This window comes from Suncus etruscus, chromosome 1 (assembly GCF_024139225.1).
Source record: "Suncus etruscus isolate mSunEtr1 chromosome 1, mSunEtr1.pri.cur, whole genome shotgun sequence".
Taxonomy (NCBI): Eukaryota; Metazoa; Chordata; class Mammalia; order Eulipotyphla; family Soricidae; genus Suncus; species Suncus etruscus.
Genome location: NC_064848.1, coordinates 202,489,708 through 202,506,616, shown reverse-complemented (window position 1 = coordinate 202,506,616; position 16,909 = coordinate 202,489,708). Strand labels below are relative to the sequence as shown.

At 54.7% G+C, this 16,909-nt stretch overlaps 2 protein-coding genes across 2 annotated transcripts in view; one reads left to right on the top strand and one right to left on the bottom strand.

Annotated features, from left to right (window-relative positions):
* The window catches only part of FAM104A (family with sequence similarity 104 member A), a 20,230-nt gene extending 16,375 nt beyond the window's left edge, over positions 1 to 3,855 (top strand). Inside the window, exon 3 of the mRNA XM_049769876.1 lies at positions 1,557 to 3,855. Coding sequence (XP_049625833.1) covers positions 1,557 to 1,793 — 237 coding nt within the window. The 3' untranslated portion in view covers positions 1,794 to 3,855. The remainder of the gene's footprint in view (positions 1 to 1,556) is intronic.
* COG1 (component of oligomeric golgi complex 1) lies at positions 2,789 to 16,909 on the bottom strand. The gene is given in 15 exon segments (XM_049769459.1): positions 2,789 to 2,981; positions 3,941 to 4,019; positions 4,108 to 4,217; positions 4,732 to 4,840; positions 5,938 to 6,065; positions 7,448 to 7,609; positions 7,807 to 7,953; positions 9,308 to 9,725; positions 9,727 to 10,112; positions 10,298 to 10,508; positions 11,966 to 12,122; positions 13,631 to 13,801; positions 13,913 to 14,094; positions 14,200 to 14,444; positions 16,604 to 16,909. Coding segments are annotated over 15 exon segments (2,949 nt in total). The 3' UTR covers positions 2,789 to 2,843.

Genomic DNA, 16,909 nt, shown 5'->3' with positions numbered 1-16,909 from the left:
TTTCCTGTACAAGTTGGCCTGAACTTAGAGCTGATCTAAGCGGAACTGCCTGCCATTATCTGGTCCCTCCTTCCTACCCTCCCTTACTGCACCACAGCTAGAGGCGTTTCTAAGGTGAGCCTTCACTCTGGGGGACAGGCTAAGCGGCCCCAAAGGCCCAGTGGGCCACGATGAGTCTTGGCGAAGATCTCAGGCCTAATGGAGGCCTCTGTGAACTTGGCTTCCTTTCCGTGCACCTCATTAACCCGTAGCTTTTGATCCCCGCAGAGACAAAGTAGGATTTTAAAAAAAGTCTCTTTGAAGTAGTTATCTGGAAACCTCATTGGAGCCATGTGAAAGGGTACAAAGATGATGCAAGAAACAGTCCCTCCTTAGAGTTGGCTTCAGAGTTGGGTTCTTTCCTGTCATTTGCCTGGTTGTACATGACTATTTCTAAGCCTTTGTCAAAAGGTTCAAAAGACCAATTCTAGTCATCGCTGTACTGAGTGGGAGGAAAGTGTCGGCCGATGATCAGTGAAGGCATCTGAATGTTTTCGTGCATGGAGCCTTTGACAGAGCAGGGAATGGCTGATCAAGCTTCCAGAGTTGGTTTTCTTTCTTTCTTTCCTTTTTTTTTTTTTTTTTTTAGCAGCGCACAATGTTCAAACAGGCAAATGCTGTGATTCTAGATGAATCCTCTCCATTGCCTCCTCTTTGGCAAGACTCCTGGCACTGGCAGATCCGAGGCAAGTCTGTACCAGACATGAGCTTGGAGAAGTTTTCTTCTAGCTAAGATATGAAGTTGTGTTACATTTAAAAAAAAGAAAAGTAAAATTAGGTGACTTAGGCACATACATACTTGTGTACAAGTAGCAAGCAGGAAAACCTTTGTCTCAGCCCTTCAAGGATAGCCTGGCCAGGGTCTGTGTTCTGGCATTTGAGTTGATGAGATCACTGCCATATCCACAGGCGCTGTTCTTCCATTATCTTGGGTCTCAACTTAAGCCAGCGTGTTAATGGGATACCTTTTCTACACACTGTCCAGTGATTATTTTCACTCTGACACAGAGAACTTCCTACTTTAATTACTGGCAATTAATTATTGGAATAGGCAGGGGCCAGAGAGATGAGCCCCAGGGGAGGGTGGGTCTATGCAAACATGGCCAACCAGGGTTTCCATCCCCTGCACATGTGGCCCCGCCAAGCCAATGGGGAGTGGGGGGGTCCTTGTACACAGAACCTGGAGTTCACCCAAAGCATTGCTAGATGTGGCTCCCAAACAAAAAGAAAACAAACCAAAAAGAGAAACTGGGTAAGGACCAAAGTTGGAGCTGAAGGTGATTCCAGTGGGGCGGGCTATGCTGGAGTCTGGCCCCTGCCCGCTTCTTTGGGCTGGGGGACAGGATCCAAATCTCACAGGAACTCTGAGGGGCCAGGATCAGAATATGTGACTGGCAGGGACAAGTCTTAATGTCTTGGTGCCGGACACTGGGAATAAAAAAAGAAGCTCTTATCAGATTCGACCATAGCAGGGCCAACCCGGTGGGCTCTGACGCGACTGTCCTTTTCCCTTCCAGTCTTCCTGCAGTGACAGCGGCGGGAGCAGCAGCAGCAGCATCAACAGCCCAGACCGGGGCAGCGGGCCCGAGAGCAGCTTGAACCCGCTGGGGGGCGTTGCCGGGTCCAGCCCCAACACCCCGCAGCCTGCGCCCGAGCAGTCGGCGCTGTGCCAAGGCCTTTACTTCCACATCAACCAGACGCTGAAGGAGGCGCATTTCCACAGCCTGCAGCACCGGGGCCGGCCGCCCACCTGACCCGCGGCCCTGCCTTCTGTGAAGGGACAGTGCCTGCGGACCGCATCTCCCCACTGTGGATGTCGGAGAAATTGCACACAGATGCCTGTTGGCTTTTCACTCTATATTTGAAATTACAGCTTAACAGGCGGTTGTTTACTTGTGGTTTTGCTGCACTATTGCAACTTCAAAGGGGCTTCGAAGCAGGTTTTTTTATAGGAGTCTTTGGAGGGTGGGTCTGTCTCGATCTCTGTCAAGGTTAACAGTATAAGGAAATCTCATCTGCGTGTCGGATCCATAGTTTGTCCAGTTCAGACTGATTTCCAAACCTGTCTGTCAATTAGATATTCTACTTTCTGTAAAAAACAAAAACACACAAAAAAAATGGGGGGTGCCTTTTAAATGCGGGATCTTCAAGTTTTTTAATTCAATAAACTAGTAAAGAGTATCTAGTTTCCATGAGAGAAAAAAAAAAACAAACCCTAAGTTTTCTTTGCAAAAACTGTAGAAAGCTTAATTCAGTCTTGGGCTTGAAAGTGTCTGCCACATTGCCTTATCCGCAGAGGTCCTGGGGGATTGGAACCCAGTCTGATGGTGCCAGGAGTTGCCTCCCTCAGAACCCTGCGCACTCTCTCACACTGTCACTCTGTCTCTCTGTCTGTGTCTCACCTGTTTGCAGCTCAGACCCTCTGGGCCCAGTGACTGTTGGGGTTGGGCACATTTAGGCCATCTAACTCACAGGCCTTTGTTCTACCAGTTCACCTGGTGGTGCTGAGATCTGGGGGGAGGGGTTGTTGTGGCCACCCCCCCCAAAACCGTGAGCTGTCAAGTAGAACTTGCTTGAGCCAGGGGCCCTAGGATTGGGGCGATGAAGGAGGAGATGGAGAAGGACATAGGGCACAGAACCAAACTTGAAAGGTGGCAGTTAGGATAGGCCCACGCCAGGAACCAGCTTTGTGCTTCAGGCGGCCTTCTCAGAAGTGAAGCGACTTAGAAAGTACATGGGCAGACACCCTGGTAGAAACAGGCAGTAGTGTTTATTGAGTGCTAGAAAGACGGGAGGCGGCCATGTTATTTGGTCATGCTGGAGAGCCAGCCGAGCTTGAAGAGTGATGGCGTCGACGCATCTTCCTCTTCACTGACAAGCTGTCGGAACAGGGCGCCGGGCTGCGGGGGTTCAGCTGCCTGGGAGAGGCCGGGGGCGGTTGCCTGTCATTGGACAATGGAGGAAAAGTGCCTTAGTCTCCCCCAACGCTTTGGCCCGCTCGCATCCCCCCCCCCCCCCAACAACACACCACTCGAGAGCCCACACGGCACACGCGCAGATCTGACAAGCGTGGACAGCTAGAGGTACGGGATTTGAAAAGGACTTTGGGGGATAGAACTAAACCTGGAAGGTGAAGATCTGGATTGGAAAAGGGCCAAGCCACCACCTCCTGGCCATACCCTGCTCCACTGAGGGGCAGAGAATGGCAAGGCCAGTTCTTGGAGAATTTTGCACTGTGGGGAGAAATTTGTCCTGGGGGTGGGATCCAGGAGGTGCAGCCCAGAGCTTCCTTTCGCTGCCCTCTCGAGGTTTGGAATCAGGAAGGTGACAGTAGAGGAAGGTTAAGATGCGTCATAGTTAGCAGTTCTACTTAGCACTAAAGCCAACAACTAAACGCTGTTTGAGCTCACAGACACGCAACATGCCTCAGAAATATACCCAGGAAGACGAGGGGCAGGCTTAGTGGTCCGCAGCCCACTGAAACAAAATGTGCAGTGACAAGAAAACTGAGAAAACGAGGAAGTGGATTCCTTGCTGTTGTTCCCCACCCCGACTGGAAGAAACAGGAGATGAGATGAGCCGCCTTGGCCTCCAACCCAAACCCCCCCTTTTTCAAGTAAGCACGTCAGCCAGGCTTGGGGAGCAGTGGACTCTGGCTCGGTCAAAAATGAGCGCCTTTCCATCCTGTCCTCCATCCTTCCTTCCCCCAAGAAAGTTCTAGTCTGAGGGACTCAAGGCCACCATTGGGCATCTCGGCTCGCTGGAAGACATTGTACTGTGTGTATTGCGCCACCATTAAAAGCAGCATTATAGCGTTCACCCAGTGCCAAAGTGCTTATTTAGGGGAGCTGCTTGGTGGGTGAGGAGAGGGGGGTAGAATGGGGCCCTGTCCGCCACTGACCTGGGCTTTGCTTTCCGTGCTTCTGGGAGTGGACTTGGCCTTGCGAGTGCTCGTCATGCTCAAGGGCAACAGCCCAAACCTCGAAGACCAAGGAGAAGGGGTTCGAGGCAGTTCACATAGACAGCCACAGGGGTGGGGTCGGGGGGAGACTCGATGCTCGGCCTCACCTGATCTGGCTGGACGCCAGGGGCAGGATGTTATGGGGCTCCTGGGAGTGGAAGGTGCTGCTCCGGGGGCCCACGTGACTGTCAGGACCCGTCACTAAGCCGAAGAGAACCTGGCCGAGGGGACACTGGGCTCAGGCTCGGCCCTGAGAAAGTGGGTTCTGGCCGTCACCTGTCGCTGTGTGACTGGCCCTCCAAGGCTGGAGTGGAGCCAGGCAGGATGGAGTGAAGGCTCAGGATCCCTTTTCTCCCCCCACCCCCACTCCCCCAGTCACCCAAACAGCTGCTTCCTCTTGCTGAGGCTTTGCTAAAACCTAACAGGGCTGGAGTGGGAATGGCATTTGCCTTGCACACCGCAGACCTGGGTTCTACTCCCGACATCCCGTATGGCCCCCAGAGCCTGCAAGAGGGATTCCTGAACGTAGAGCCAGGAGTAACCCCTGAACACCATCCCAAAACAAAAATACACTGAAATAAAAAAAAAATATCATGCATCCTCCATGACCACAGGGTTCAGGACTGAGGGCTAACTGGGCAGAGATTTGATCAGCTCCTGTACCCTCAGAACCTCTACCCTGGAGAGTGGCGGTGCTGTCCGCCCACCCTGCATGATTCTGCGGGACTCACAGACGTCCTCTGCACCAGGCGGTGGAGGTGGCTGTTGAGGTGTGGTGTGAAGACGTCCAGGTCGAAGGGGTCAATGAGTGCCTCCAGGAAGTCCACCACTTTCTCGGTCCTGGAACAGGGTCGGGGTTGGGCTCATGCTCATCCATCGGAACCGGGGCCCGTTTGAGGGCACCAGGTCATAGGGGCCTCGGAGCTGGCTTTGGTTCTCCCCATCACTGGTCACGGCATCTGAGTTATCTCCAAGAATCTGTACCTGATGGGGCATCTTGGGAAAGGGTAGGCCTATTTTCCCCCCCGAGTGGGTGTGGGTGGGTGGGGCACAACGGTGCCAATTAGATTCCCCGGTAGCCCACTGACTCAGCAGAGGCAGCAGGAGACCCGAGCACTGAGGCCACGTGGCCACGTCCACAAAAGCACCCACATGTACACATGGGTCTCCTTCAGACACGAACACATCTGCACATACTGAGGGGCCACCTTCACAATGCCTGTGCACACACTATTACATGCAAACACGCTCCAATAGAATGCCTTCACATTACTGCTGTGACATGCATACGTGCTCCAACAGGGTCTGCACCCATCCACAATGCTATTACATATGTGTGCTCCAAAACATGCATACACTGCTGTTACATACACACAGAGGCTGACAGGCCTTCTCTATACACAGATATACTATTATATCCAGGTGTGCTCTAGCAGGCCTCCCCTCCACATGCAGATACATCACATGTATGCCCTGATGAGCCTCCTCCACATCAGGCAATGCACTCCCTCCAATGGGCCTACACACGTTACACATAAGCACTCCCAATGGGTTTCTAACACTTTAATACATGCACTTCAGTAGCCTACTACACTGCATACATGCACTCAAACAGGCCTCCTGTTTATGTTACATATGCTCCAGTGGGTCCTACACACATTACATTCATGCACCCAATAGGCCTCCTACATATTAGGTGTATTCCAACACATATATTACACATGTACTCTGATGAGCCTCCTTCCATACATAAATGCTCTGAGAGGCCTACACATGTATGGATATACATATACGCATGTTGCTGTTACATGTACATGTTACCCACATGTGCTATTACATACAAACTCCTGGACCCACACACCAATAGGGACAGGCCACCCCTCCCTTCCCAGTAGGGGTGGGGGTGTGTATGCTATGCTGGAAGCCATCAAGAGTACCTGGAATCCTGTTTGGTGCGGCCACTCTTGGCCTCATCCCCTTTGGTGGTCAGCACCATACTGAGGTAGCGCAGGTCATACAGCAGCTGCAAGGCCCGGTTCTGGGTGATGGGAAAGACCCCTTCTTTCTGCAAAGGAGGCCCCAGTGCCAAGGAAGAGAGGAGAGGAGAGAAGTCTTGCTTGGCATCTGCCCACTGGTCTGGGCTACATCACAGTTCTTTGGAAGCAGCAGCTTTTCCTACTCCAGCTAGGACCTTCCAGCGATGACCCAGACCAGGGACTGTCAAGTACTTGGTCTTAAGACTAAAAACCGGGCCCGGAGAGATAGCACAGCGGCGTTTGCCTTGCAAGCAGCCGATCCAGGACCAAAGGTGGTTGGTTCGAATCCCGGTGTCCCATATGGTCCCCCGTGCCTGCCAGGAGCTATTTCTAAGCAGACAGCCAGGAGTAACCCCTGAGCACCGCCGGGTGTGGCCCAAAAACCAAAAAAAAAAAAAAAAAAAAAGACTAAAAACCAGGGGTTGAAGTGGTGGCGCAGCAGTAGGGCATTTGCCTTTCATGCACTGACCTAGGACGGACTGTGGTTCGATCCACCGGCATCCTATATGGATCCCCAAGCCAGGAGCGATTTCTAAGTGCACAGCCAGGAATAATCCCTGAGTGTCACCTGGTGTAGCCCAGGAAAACAGAAGGACAAAAAGCCAGGCAGAGAAAAAAAGAGACTTCGGGTCCCTATTGCTTCTAGGAGGGAAAAGAGCTTGCAGGAAGGAGAGACTCGGGGATGCTGGGGAGTGGCTGCCGTGAAGTCCCCAAATCTACAGTTGGTCATGAGTGAGCTCCTGTCATTTAGGAAAGGGCTTGTGGAGCCAGGGTGAAAAGTGTCATGGAGGGGCCAGAGAAATAGCACAGCAGTAAGGCTTTTGCCTTGCAAGCAGCTGATCCAGGATGGATGGTGGTTCGAATCCCGGCATCCCATATGGTCCCCCATGCCTGCCAGGAGCAATTTCTGAGCACAGAGCCAGGAGTAACCCCTGAGTGCCACTGGGTGTGATCCAAAAACCAAAAAAAAAAAAAAAAAGAAAAAGAAAAAGAAAAGAAAAGCATCATGGAGAAGAGGGAGAAGAGTGCGTGAGGTGAGAAGGAGACAAGAGCACCCCTGGTTACTGACTACAGTGTGCACTCTTCCATTCTCATGGCCACCCCAGTCTCCGGCAATATTTTTTTTAAGTATCATTTATTTATTTATTGGTTTTTGGGCCACACCCAGCAGTGCTCAGGGGTTACTGGCACACTGGCAGGGCCAGAGTCTTAGCACATCTGTACTGAGACCTCCCTTTGGGCGACCTGGCTGATGATGCCCCGAGCTAGTCTTGACTAATAGGCCTGCAATGGTCGCTGCTGTCATCCCTTCCTTGCATTTGTGTGCACACCAACCAGGCCTCAGCTGCCCGGGGCCAGTGGAAAGCCAAAGGGGGCTATAGTTTGTCACAGACACCACTTCAAGCCCTACCTTGGTCTGCTTGTCTTCCACGAGCTTCTCGTAGGCGGCTACCACCTCGTCCAGGCAGCTTTTCAACATCTCCTGCCGGGTCACCTTGGGCAGGGCGTGGCCACCGACCCGGTTGACTTCCTGGCACAGGCTGAACAGGAAATACTGCACGTACCAGGATGGCTGGAAGAACCAAGGACATGGGTTAAGGGGTCTCCAGTGTGCATTGGAGGGTACAGGGCCCTGGATCCCTGGATGGGCGGACATGCTCAGGGGGCCTTGACTTTGTCCGGCAGACTATCAGAGCAGATGGGTCCCCAAATGCATCCACTTCAGAGGCATTCCTGGTTGTGCATTCACCAACACAAGTACGCCCTCACCTGCACAGGGAGGCGGATCTTGGATGTGACACTGTGGCCGGACTCGGCTTCCTCCTGAATCTCCAGCTCCTCCCAGCTAGTAGCGGCGGCCAGCACCGACCCTGCATCATCCAGGAGTAAGGACTTGCTGAAGCCACGTGCGAGCACCTAGGGATAAACGGCTGATGGATACTGGTCCAGCCTGTGACATACTAGGGTCGGGGGTGGTGCTTAGATCATCCCAGGGGTGGGGTGGACTCCCCCAGTGACATGGGCTAAGGGAGCCTCGTGGCTAAGCCCCAGGAAGAAGGGTTAGGGCCCCTCACTTAGAAAATAGAACACAGGAAATGGCACTTTAGGGATTAGAGCCAAGGTCAGAGATTCCCCCCATGAAGAATATCTTGGGGGGGGGGTGGGCGGAGCAGTGGCGCAAGCGGTAAGACATCTGCCTTGCATGGACTAGCCTAGGTCGAACCATGGTTTGATCCCCTAGCCTCCCATATGGTCCCCCAAGCCAGGAGTGATTTCTGAGTGCACAGCTAGGAATAACCCCTGAGTGTCACTGGGTGTGACCCAAAAACAAAACCAAAACAAATCAAAAAAATATCTTGGGACAGGAACCATAGTACAGCAGGGACTGCACTTGCCTTGCAGGTGATCAACCCAGGTTCAATCCTGACATCCCAAAGGGTCCTTAGAGTAGAGTCTGCCAGTGCTTTGAGAGCAGTCAGGAGTAAGCCCTGAGCACACTTGGATGTGGCCATTACACCCCACACAAAAGTCAAGAAAATCTCTCTTTTGTTGTTTCTGTTTTGGGGCCACACCGGGTCACTCCGGACCCCTGAGAAATTTTTAATTTTCATTTTTCCTTTGTTTCGTTGTGGGGCCATACCCGGCGGTGCTCAGGAATTACTCCTCACTCTGTGATCAGAAATTGCTCCTGGCAGGCTCGGGGGAACCATATGGGATTCTGGGATTCAAACCACCATCGCCCTGGATCGGCTGCGTGCAAGGCAAATGCCCTACCGCTGTGCTATCTCTCTGGCCCTTTTTTTTTTGTTGTTTTTATGTTTTGGAGTCACACCCAGTGGTGCTTGTGGGTTATTCCTGGCTCTGGGCTCAGAAATCAATTCTGGCAGGCTTGGGGACCACATGAGAGACTGGGGATCAAACCTGGGTCGGCCTCCCATCTGTGCTACAACTCCAGCCCATAGGAAAAAAATTTTTTTTGTTTTGGTTACACCCAGCAGCGCTCAGGGGTAGCTCCTGGCAGGCTCGTGGGACTATATGGGGTGCCAGGATTCGAATCACCATCCTCCCACATGCAAGGCAAACGCACTATCTCCATGCCATCTCTCCGGCCTCAGGAAAAAAATCTTTAATTTCTATCAAAGCAGCAACAACTCAAAACCACGCAACCCCCTAAAAGAGTGAGAGTGTGGATTTAAAAAAAATCCACCCACCACCCCAAAAGAAAGGACCAAGGTGGAGCCCTAGTGCAGGCCACGACAGTTGCACTCACGTCCACCAAGGCGCTGCTCCACACCCGGAATCCCAGCTCGCTCTGCTGTTGCAGCCGGGCCCGCAGGTCCCTCCACTGGGCCTCTGCGGGGCTGGGCTCGGCTGTGGCTTTCCCCTTGCTCTGCTTCCAAGGGGCAGCCCGGGGCTCGCGGCCAGGAGGCTCTGCAGGCCCGGCCTTCCCCAGGATGCTCTGCTTGAGGTGGGGGCACAGCTCCCCCAGGGAACGGCAGAGCCTGGCCAAGAAGAGGGCGGCATGCAGTGGGCCCCCACGAAGGGCATCGGGTTGGCCTTGCACGGTGTCCTGGATGCGCTGCAGCTCTGTGCCCACGCGGTCGGCCAGGTGGCCAATGCAGGCCCCGCAGCGTGCACGCAACAGTTCTTGCACCATGTCTGCATCGGCATGCCGGTCGAAGGCCCCCACGGGTCGGGGGGGTGGCAGCTGGCGGCTCAGGGGGCTGCTCAGCGGGCAGGTAGGCCTGGAGGTCGTCGAGCTGCAGGCGGAGCTGGGCATCAAGTGCGGTGCAGAAGTGCTGCACGCTGGGGCTCACAGCCTGCGCTTTCAGGGCCAGCCCCCCGCTGGCCGGCTGTGGCCTATGTGCCACGCTCACCCAGGCGGCATCGGGGGGCAGGTCACTGGGGCCCTCGGCCCAGAGAAAGAGGGCCAGGTTGTGCTCGAAGTGGAGGTGGTGGTGGTGCTTGCTGGAGGCACTGAGAAGCGGGGTGTCAGCCTCCAGGTCCTGCAAGGCGGCGGTCAGGAGCTCGTCGGAGCTGCTGGCGATGGCATCGAAGGCCTGTCTGGCCAAGGACTAGGAGAGATGGATAGACAGGTGAGGTGGGTGAGGGCCCGGCTCTCGGGAACCCCAACCTGGGGCCCACTGTGGCAGCAAAGACAGAAGGGACCTTTTGCTGTCTGCCTCAATACACCCTAACCAAGCCAGCCAGGAGATTTTTCCCAAGCGGACCTAAGCCCCCCGGAGGTGGCTGCACTCACCTGCACCCGCTCCAGGAACAGCGGCTGCATCAGATCTTCCCAAAACAGCAGCGGCTGGTCCAGGAGCCTTCGGCACACCACCTCCCAGCTGGATGGCGCCGCCTCTGCTGCCAGAAGCTCCCAGAGGGCATCCCGGGTCCCCGCCAGGCTACGCATGTTCTTCACGTAGAGCAGCAGGCTGCGGACCCCGTTTCGAATGTCCTCCTTACACCTGCAACGACCCCGTAGTCCCCGGAATTCCTTAGAGCCGTGGCTTTTTGCAAGCTTCATTTAAAAATCAAAATAAAGATAAAAAACTGGGGCCAGGGGCCCGGAGAGATAGCACAGCGGCGTTTGCCTTGCAAGCAGCCGATCCAGGACCAAAGGTGGTTGGTTCGAATCCCGGTGTCCCATATGGTCCCCCGTGCCTGCCAGGAGCTATTTCTGAGCAGACAGCCAGGAGTAACCCCTGAGCACCGCTGGGTGTGACCCAAAAACCAAAAAACAAAACAAAACAAAAAAAAACTGGGGCCAGACCGATAGTGCAGAGGGTAGGGCTTTGCCTGGCACATGGCTGACCCAGGTTTGATCCAGAGCATCACATAGGGTCCCCTGAGCCCACCAGGAGTGATTTCTGAGTGCAGAGCCAGGAGTAACCCTTGAGCATCATCGGGTGTGGCCCAAAAACAAAAACACAGGGGTTGGGCTGAAGAGATAGCACAGCGTAGAGCACTGCATGCCTTGCAAGCAGAAGGACGCCCCCTGCATCCCATATGGTCCCCCGAACCTGCCGGGGCGATTTCTGAGCGTAGAGCCAAGAATAGCCCCTGAGCCCTGCTGGGTGTGATCCAAAACAAAAACAAAAACAAAAACAAAAACACAACAACAACAACAACAAAAACCTTGGGAACTGAGAGTGAGAGCCCAGTGGGGGATGGCGCTTGCCTAGCACACAGCAACTCTAGCCCCAAGTTCATTAGATCCATATAGTCCCCTGAGCATCCCCAGGAATAATTCCTGATAGCAGAGCTAGGAGTAATCCTTGAGCATCGCTGGGTGTGGCCCCAAACAAAACAACAACAAAATTGGGTCTTCAAACAGGCCTTTGTCCTGGGGCCAGAGCAATTTGTCATACACTGGCCAACCCAGGGTCAATCCCCGGCATCCCATAAGGTCCCCTAAGCATGCCAGAAGTGAATCCTGAGCACAGAGCCAGAAGTAACCCTTGAGCACTGCCAGTTCTGGGGGAGGGGATAGGAGGGGAGGGAAGGAAAGGGAAGGGCAGAGAAGGGAGGAGAGGGGAGGGGAAGGGAGGGAAGGGAAGGAAACCACAAAGCTCCACGACACTCAGAGCCCCCACCTAGAGATCAGTCCAGTTTGAAGTAGCAACAGGAGCCCAAGGGCCAGCTCAGGGGAGGCTCACAACACCACCAAAAAAGGCTAGGAGGTCAGAAAGACACTTGTCTTGCACATGGCCTACTGGAGTCTGATCCCTGGGACCCCCATATGGTCCCCTAGCACAACCAGGAGTCATTCCTGAATACTGAGAGGAGTATGCCCTGAGCACCTTCAAGTATGGCCCAAAATTAAAAAAAAAAAATTAAAAGGTATCATCTACACCCTTCCTCAGGACCCCTGGAAGTGAGGGGGAGATGGGCCAGGGTGTGGTGGGGGGTGCCCAGTACCCACATGTGGATCCATTGCTGCAGAGTGTCACGAAGATATTCGGGGCTCACAGGGTGAGCCAGGGTACGCAGGGCCGGCCGGAATTCCACGATGGCCGCTGGCAGGTACCGGAACCAGCTGCACCGTCTCAGCTCCTCACGCAGGACACCACCGCCCTTTTCTGGGGGAACAGTCAGGGGCAGCGTCAGGGACCAGGTACATGATCTGCCAGCGGGTGGCTGGTCAGAGATACAACACAGGGTGAAGGCAGGTGCTTGCCTTGTATGTGGCCAACTCAGGTTTGATCCCTGGCACCCCATAGGATCACCCTACAAGTGCTGTCAGGATTGACCCCTTAGTGTAGAGCCAGCCTGAGAACCATCAGATGTGTCTCCCCACCAAATAAAATCTAGCAAGACTCTTCTGGGGTATGTAGCCACGCCCCGCTCAACCTCTGGTCATCTCTGGTTCAGAAGAATGATAAAGGGAGGTCAGGGGTGCTGTGTGGGAAAAAAAAAGACAAATGTAGGGTCGCCTTGGGCATTCTTGGACCAGAATTTGTCAGCAATGAAAGGTAATGTTCCCCTTCTTACCTCCTCACCCTCTTGTCCCCAAAAGTCTAAGTCAGGAGACTCGAGATTCAGTCATCCCCAAAGTAACCCCTGCTTCTCAAAGGAAGTGTGGGACTCACACAGGGCATGTTTGGAGGCCCACACATCTTTTTCTGTGCGTGAGGATCCCTATACCCCCATGCTACAGGCTTGCTAGGAACTAGCCCACTGGCCAGAGAAAGGTGAACCCCCCAACCCTCCATTCAACTGACTTAGGTCCAAAAGTGTTTCTTTTTCGTTTCTTCTTTTTAGGGGGGGTGTCACACCGGTTACGGCGTTCAGGGGTTACTACTGGCTCTGTGTCAGAAGTCACTCCTGGCAGGCATGGGGGACCATATGGGATGCCGGGATTCGAACCACCGTCTGTCCTGGAGCAGCTGCATGCAAGGTAAACACCCTACAGCATACACCCGGCGGCACTCAGGGGTTATTTCTGGCTCTATGCTCAGAAATCGCTCCTGGCAGGCTCCAGGGACCATATGGGATGCCGGGATTCGAACCACTGTCCTTCTGCACGCAAGGCAAACACCTTACCTCCATGCTATATCTCCGGCGCCCCTCTTTTTCATTTCTTATTTTTATCTTTTTGGCTTTGGGGCTATACCTGGTAACACTCTGGAGTTACTCCTGGCAAACTTGAGGATCATAGGGACGCTGGGGATCGAACCTGGGTTGGCCAGATACAAGGCAAATGCCTTTCCCGAAATACAATTGCCCCGGTCCCCTAGGGCATTTCATTTTAAACTGGACAGTGGGAACATAGTGGGCCAGACATCCAGGGGGTTGATCCTCAGGCCACCTCTAACAGATGTGGGGAGGGTGGTCCCTGAACTCCTGCAAATCCTGCCCCTAGCCCCTGATGTCCTCTTCCTCAATTTCCCTCATTGCCAGACTCTGATGCCAGTTTCCAGCCTTAGGTTCCACAACAGACCTCCCTGGCATCTGCATGGACAGAGGCCGCCCCACCCCACGCAGGGTCCCGGACAGCAATGGCCAACCTAGTGCCTATGCAGGTCCCATATGATCCACCTCCCCTGTCCACCTTGGTCTTCCCTGAGGATTTGGCTACAATGCTCACCAGCTGGCTGCTGACCCGTGACGGAGTCCAGGGTAGAGAGGAGCAGACCACAGGGCAGAGAGGGGTCAGCTGGGCAGTCTGGGGGTGGCGTGTAGAACAGAGCATGCGCCTGGTGCAGGGTGGCCACCAGTAGCTCCACCAATGAGCAGATTTGTGTCTTAATGCCAACACCTGCGGAGAAGCAGCCCCCCTTTCGTTGACACCTGCAAGCAGGGTGACCCTGGAAACTGCAGGGACTCATCAGACCCCCAACCCTCTGGACCAAGCTGCCACCGGACCCACCGTGCTGCTGCTGGTGGAGAAGCTTCTGGAGCGCTGACTTGCGAGCCATGAGGAAGTCGGTGAGGGCCTGGCGTGGAGAACTCTCTTCCAGCAGCATGATGGAGCACAGAGCCTCGGCCACCGCCTGGTCTGCCACCGCCTGGCTCTTCAGCAGCAATTTGCTCTCATGCAAAATGGTGGAGCTGGGGGACACAGGGGACCCATAGGGGTCAGCTGGGGCCTCCAGGTACTGCTAACCACTGCACTACCCAGTCCCCAACCAAGACTGTGAGTGTTGGGGGACTCACCGGAAATGGCTGGCAGCTGCCACCTGTCGGATGAGGATAGGGAAGCGTGAAAGGATGGGGCTGCAAGGCGCACCCGAAGCTTGTAGCTGAAGCAGCTGGTGCAGGCGGCAGCACAGCAGATGCAGCTGGGTGGCCTGGAGGTGCTGTGAGGCCTCCAGGCAGCTCCAGATCTTCTCTGGGATCTCAAAGAGCAGCTTGATCTGGGCGGCTACGCGGTAAAAGGCATCCTGGGTTGGCGGCTGCAGCTGCAGGGAGAGATGGAATGTGGAACAGAGCAAGGCTGTGAGGCTGGGGCCAGTGTGGGGAGTGAACACGTGGGAGTAGGGGGGTACACAAGCTTCACCCAGTGTCACCTCCGAGGCACCAGGGCTTGGGTTGGAGCACTTGTGCAGCGGGGAAGGTGCTTGCCAGGCATGGGGTCCATCCCAGTTCCATTTCCTGCATCCTAGGGGTTCCAAAGTCTGGCTCAGGAGTGATCCCTGAGCACAGTGAGGAGTATAATTCCTTAGCACAGATAGTTAAGGCCCAAAACAAAACAAAACGAAAAAACAACCAAGTAAACCCAAAGCAGGAACGCAGAGGTCTCAAACTCAATTTACCTAGGGGCCACAGGAGGCAAAGTCGAGGTGATCCTTGAGTGCAAAGTCAGTAGTAAGCCTTGAACATTGGGGGGTGTGACCCAAACAACTAAAACAAAACAAAACAAAAAAAAGATTCCTCTAGAGCAGGGCCACAAAATGTTGTACAGAGGCAGGCCACGAGTTTAAGACCCCTGGACTAGAATGATAACACAGTGGTTAAAGAGCTTGCCTTGCATACGGCTGACCTGGGTTCAATCCCTGGCATCCCATATGGGGTCCCCTGGGCCCACCAAGAGAGATTCTTGAGTACAGAGCCAGGAGGAACCCAAGCACCACTGGGTGTGGCCAAAAAAATAAACATCAACAAAAAAGCACCCAAGCCCGGCCAGAGTGATTGTGCATTGGGATGGGCACTTGCCTTGTACGGGGCTGACCCCAGTTCCATCCCTAGCAGCCTAGAGGTCTGCCTGAGCTTGGCCCAGGAGTGATCCCTGAGCACACAACCAGGTGTAAATTTTAAACTTGATCAGGTGTTGCCCCAAACTCAAAAAAACCAAAGCACCTAGGCCCAGGGGGAAGTTAAATGACTGAAGTTGGGCGTGCCAAGTTCCCAGATTCACAGGTCCCGGGACAAACTTCAACCTGCCAATTCCCAGCATGGGTTTCCTTCCAATTGCTCCCTCAGCAGGCTACTTTGCTAGTAATCTGGGAGTCTCTGCCCTTGGAGCTTATGGATTCCCCTTCTCTACAAGGCCCTCAACATCCCAATTCTCCATCCAGCTTTCCCCACCACTGTGGCCTCTTCCTGCTGGGTACATTCTTCTGTTCTCCAAAACTCTTCCTGATGACTTGCCTTGCCTATGCCTAGCCTGGCATCTGATTTACCAACATTATCTACCATATCCCCTGCCCTTAGGGTGCTGGGAACTGTGCAGTGTAGGTTTCAGAGCTCACTTTCATGCAGCCGACCCCCAAAAACGGTGCAACTGCTGATTAATAGTTGGGTCCCTCCCCTGTCCACTCTGTCCTCTCCCTCTGCTGCCAGGTGAATTGTCAAAACAAACAAACAAACAAACAGGGGCCGGGCGGTGGCGCTAAAGGTAAGGTGCCTGCCTTGCCAGCACTAGCCTAGGACGGACCGCGGTTCGATCCCCCGGTGTCCCATATGGTCCCCCAAGCCAGGAGCGACTTCTGAGCGCATAGCCAGGAGTAACCCCTGAGCTTATGGGTGTGGCCCAAAAACAAAAAAACAAAAAAACAAAACAAAAAAAAAACTGAAAACAAACAAACAAACAAACAAACAAACAAACACCCTGAACTAGAGCTAAGCAGAGTTTTCCCAGTTGCTGCTTCCAATTCACAGTGAGATTTTTCTTTCTGGGGGGCTGCAAAAAGAAGCCCCAGGGACCCGAAGGAGCTCGACACTGCACAGGGCCGCACCCTCCTCACCCGCACCCCTGGCATGGGAGAGCTGGAATAATCATCAGCTCTGGGGAATGGGATACGGTGCGATGACCAGCGAGGAGGAAGGAGCCCACTGAGCTGGACCGAGTTCGGGTCTCTGGGACAAGCACTGTTGCAAGAGCCACGAGCACTGGTTGCAAGAGTCCCAAGCACCATTGCAGAGTGGAGCTTAAGATGCAACGGGAAATCCGGAGCCCGCGTGGGTGTTAGCTGCAGGAACGGGACGAGGAGGCACCGGGGGGGGGGTCCCCAAGAACCAGACACCCCACATCTGGCGGGGTCCGAGGCTAGGGGGTGCGATCGGAGGGCGTGTCAGGGCTGACAGCGGGGCGATCGGCGGCCCGGGGTTCGGGGCTCACCCTCGGGGGTCCGGGTGCGGCGGGGCCGGCCCGGCGGAGCTGCGCGCAGTAGCGGTCGGTGGCCTGCACGGCGTCCACCAGCCCCAGGGCGCGGCACCGCATCTGCCCGATGGTGTCGGCCGCCTCGATCAGGTCGCGGTAGCGCTCGCCCACCATCTGCCGCAGCTCCTCCTTCTTGTGCTCGATCTCCGCCCGCACCTGGCGCTCCAGCCCGCGGATCTCCTCGGCGCCATGGGTCTCGAAAAGCGCCGCGGGGTCGCGCAAGTCCAGCCGCTTGAACGCCGAGGATGCGGTGGCAGCCGCCAT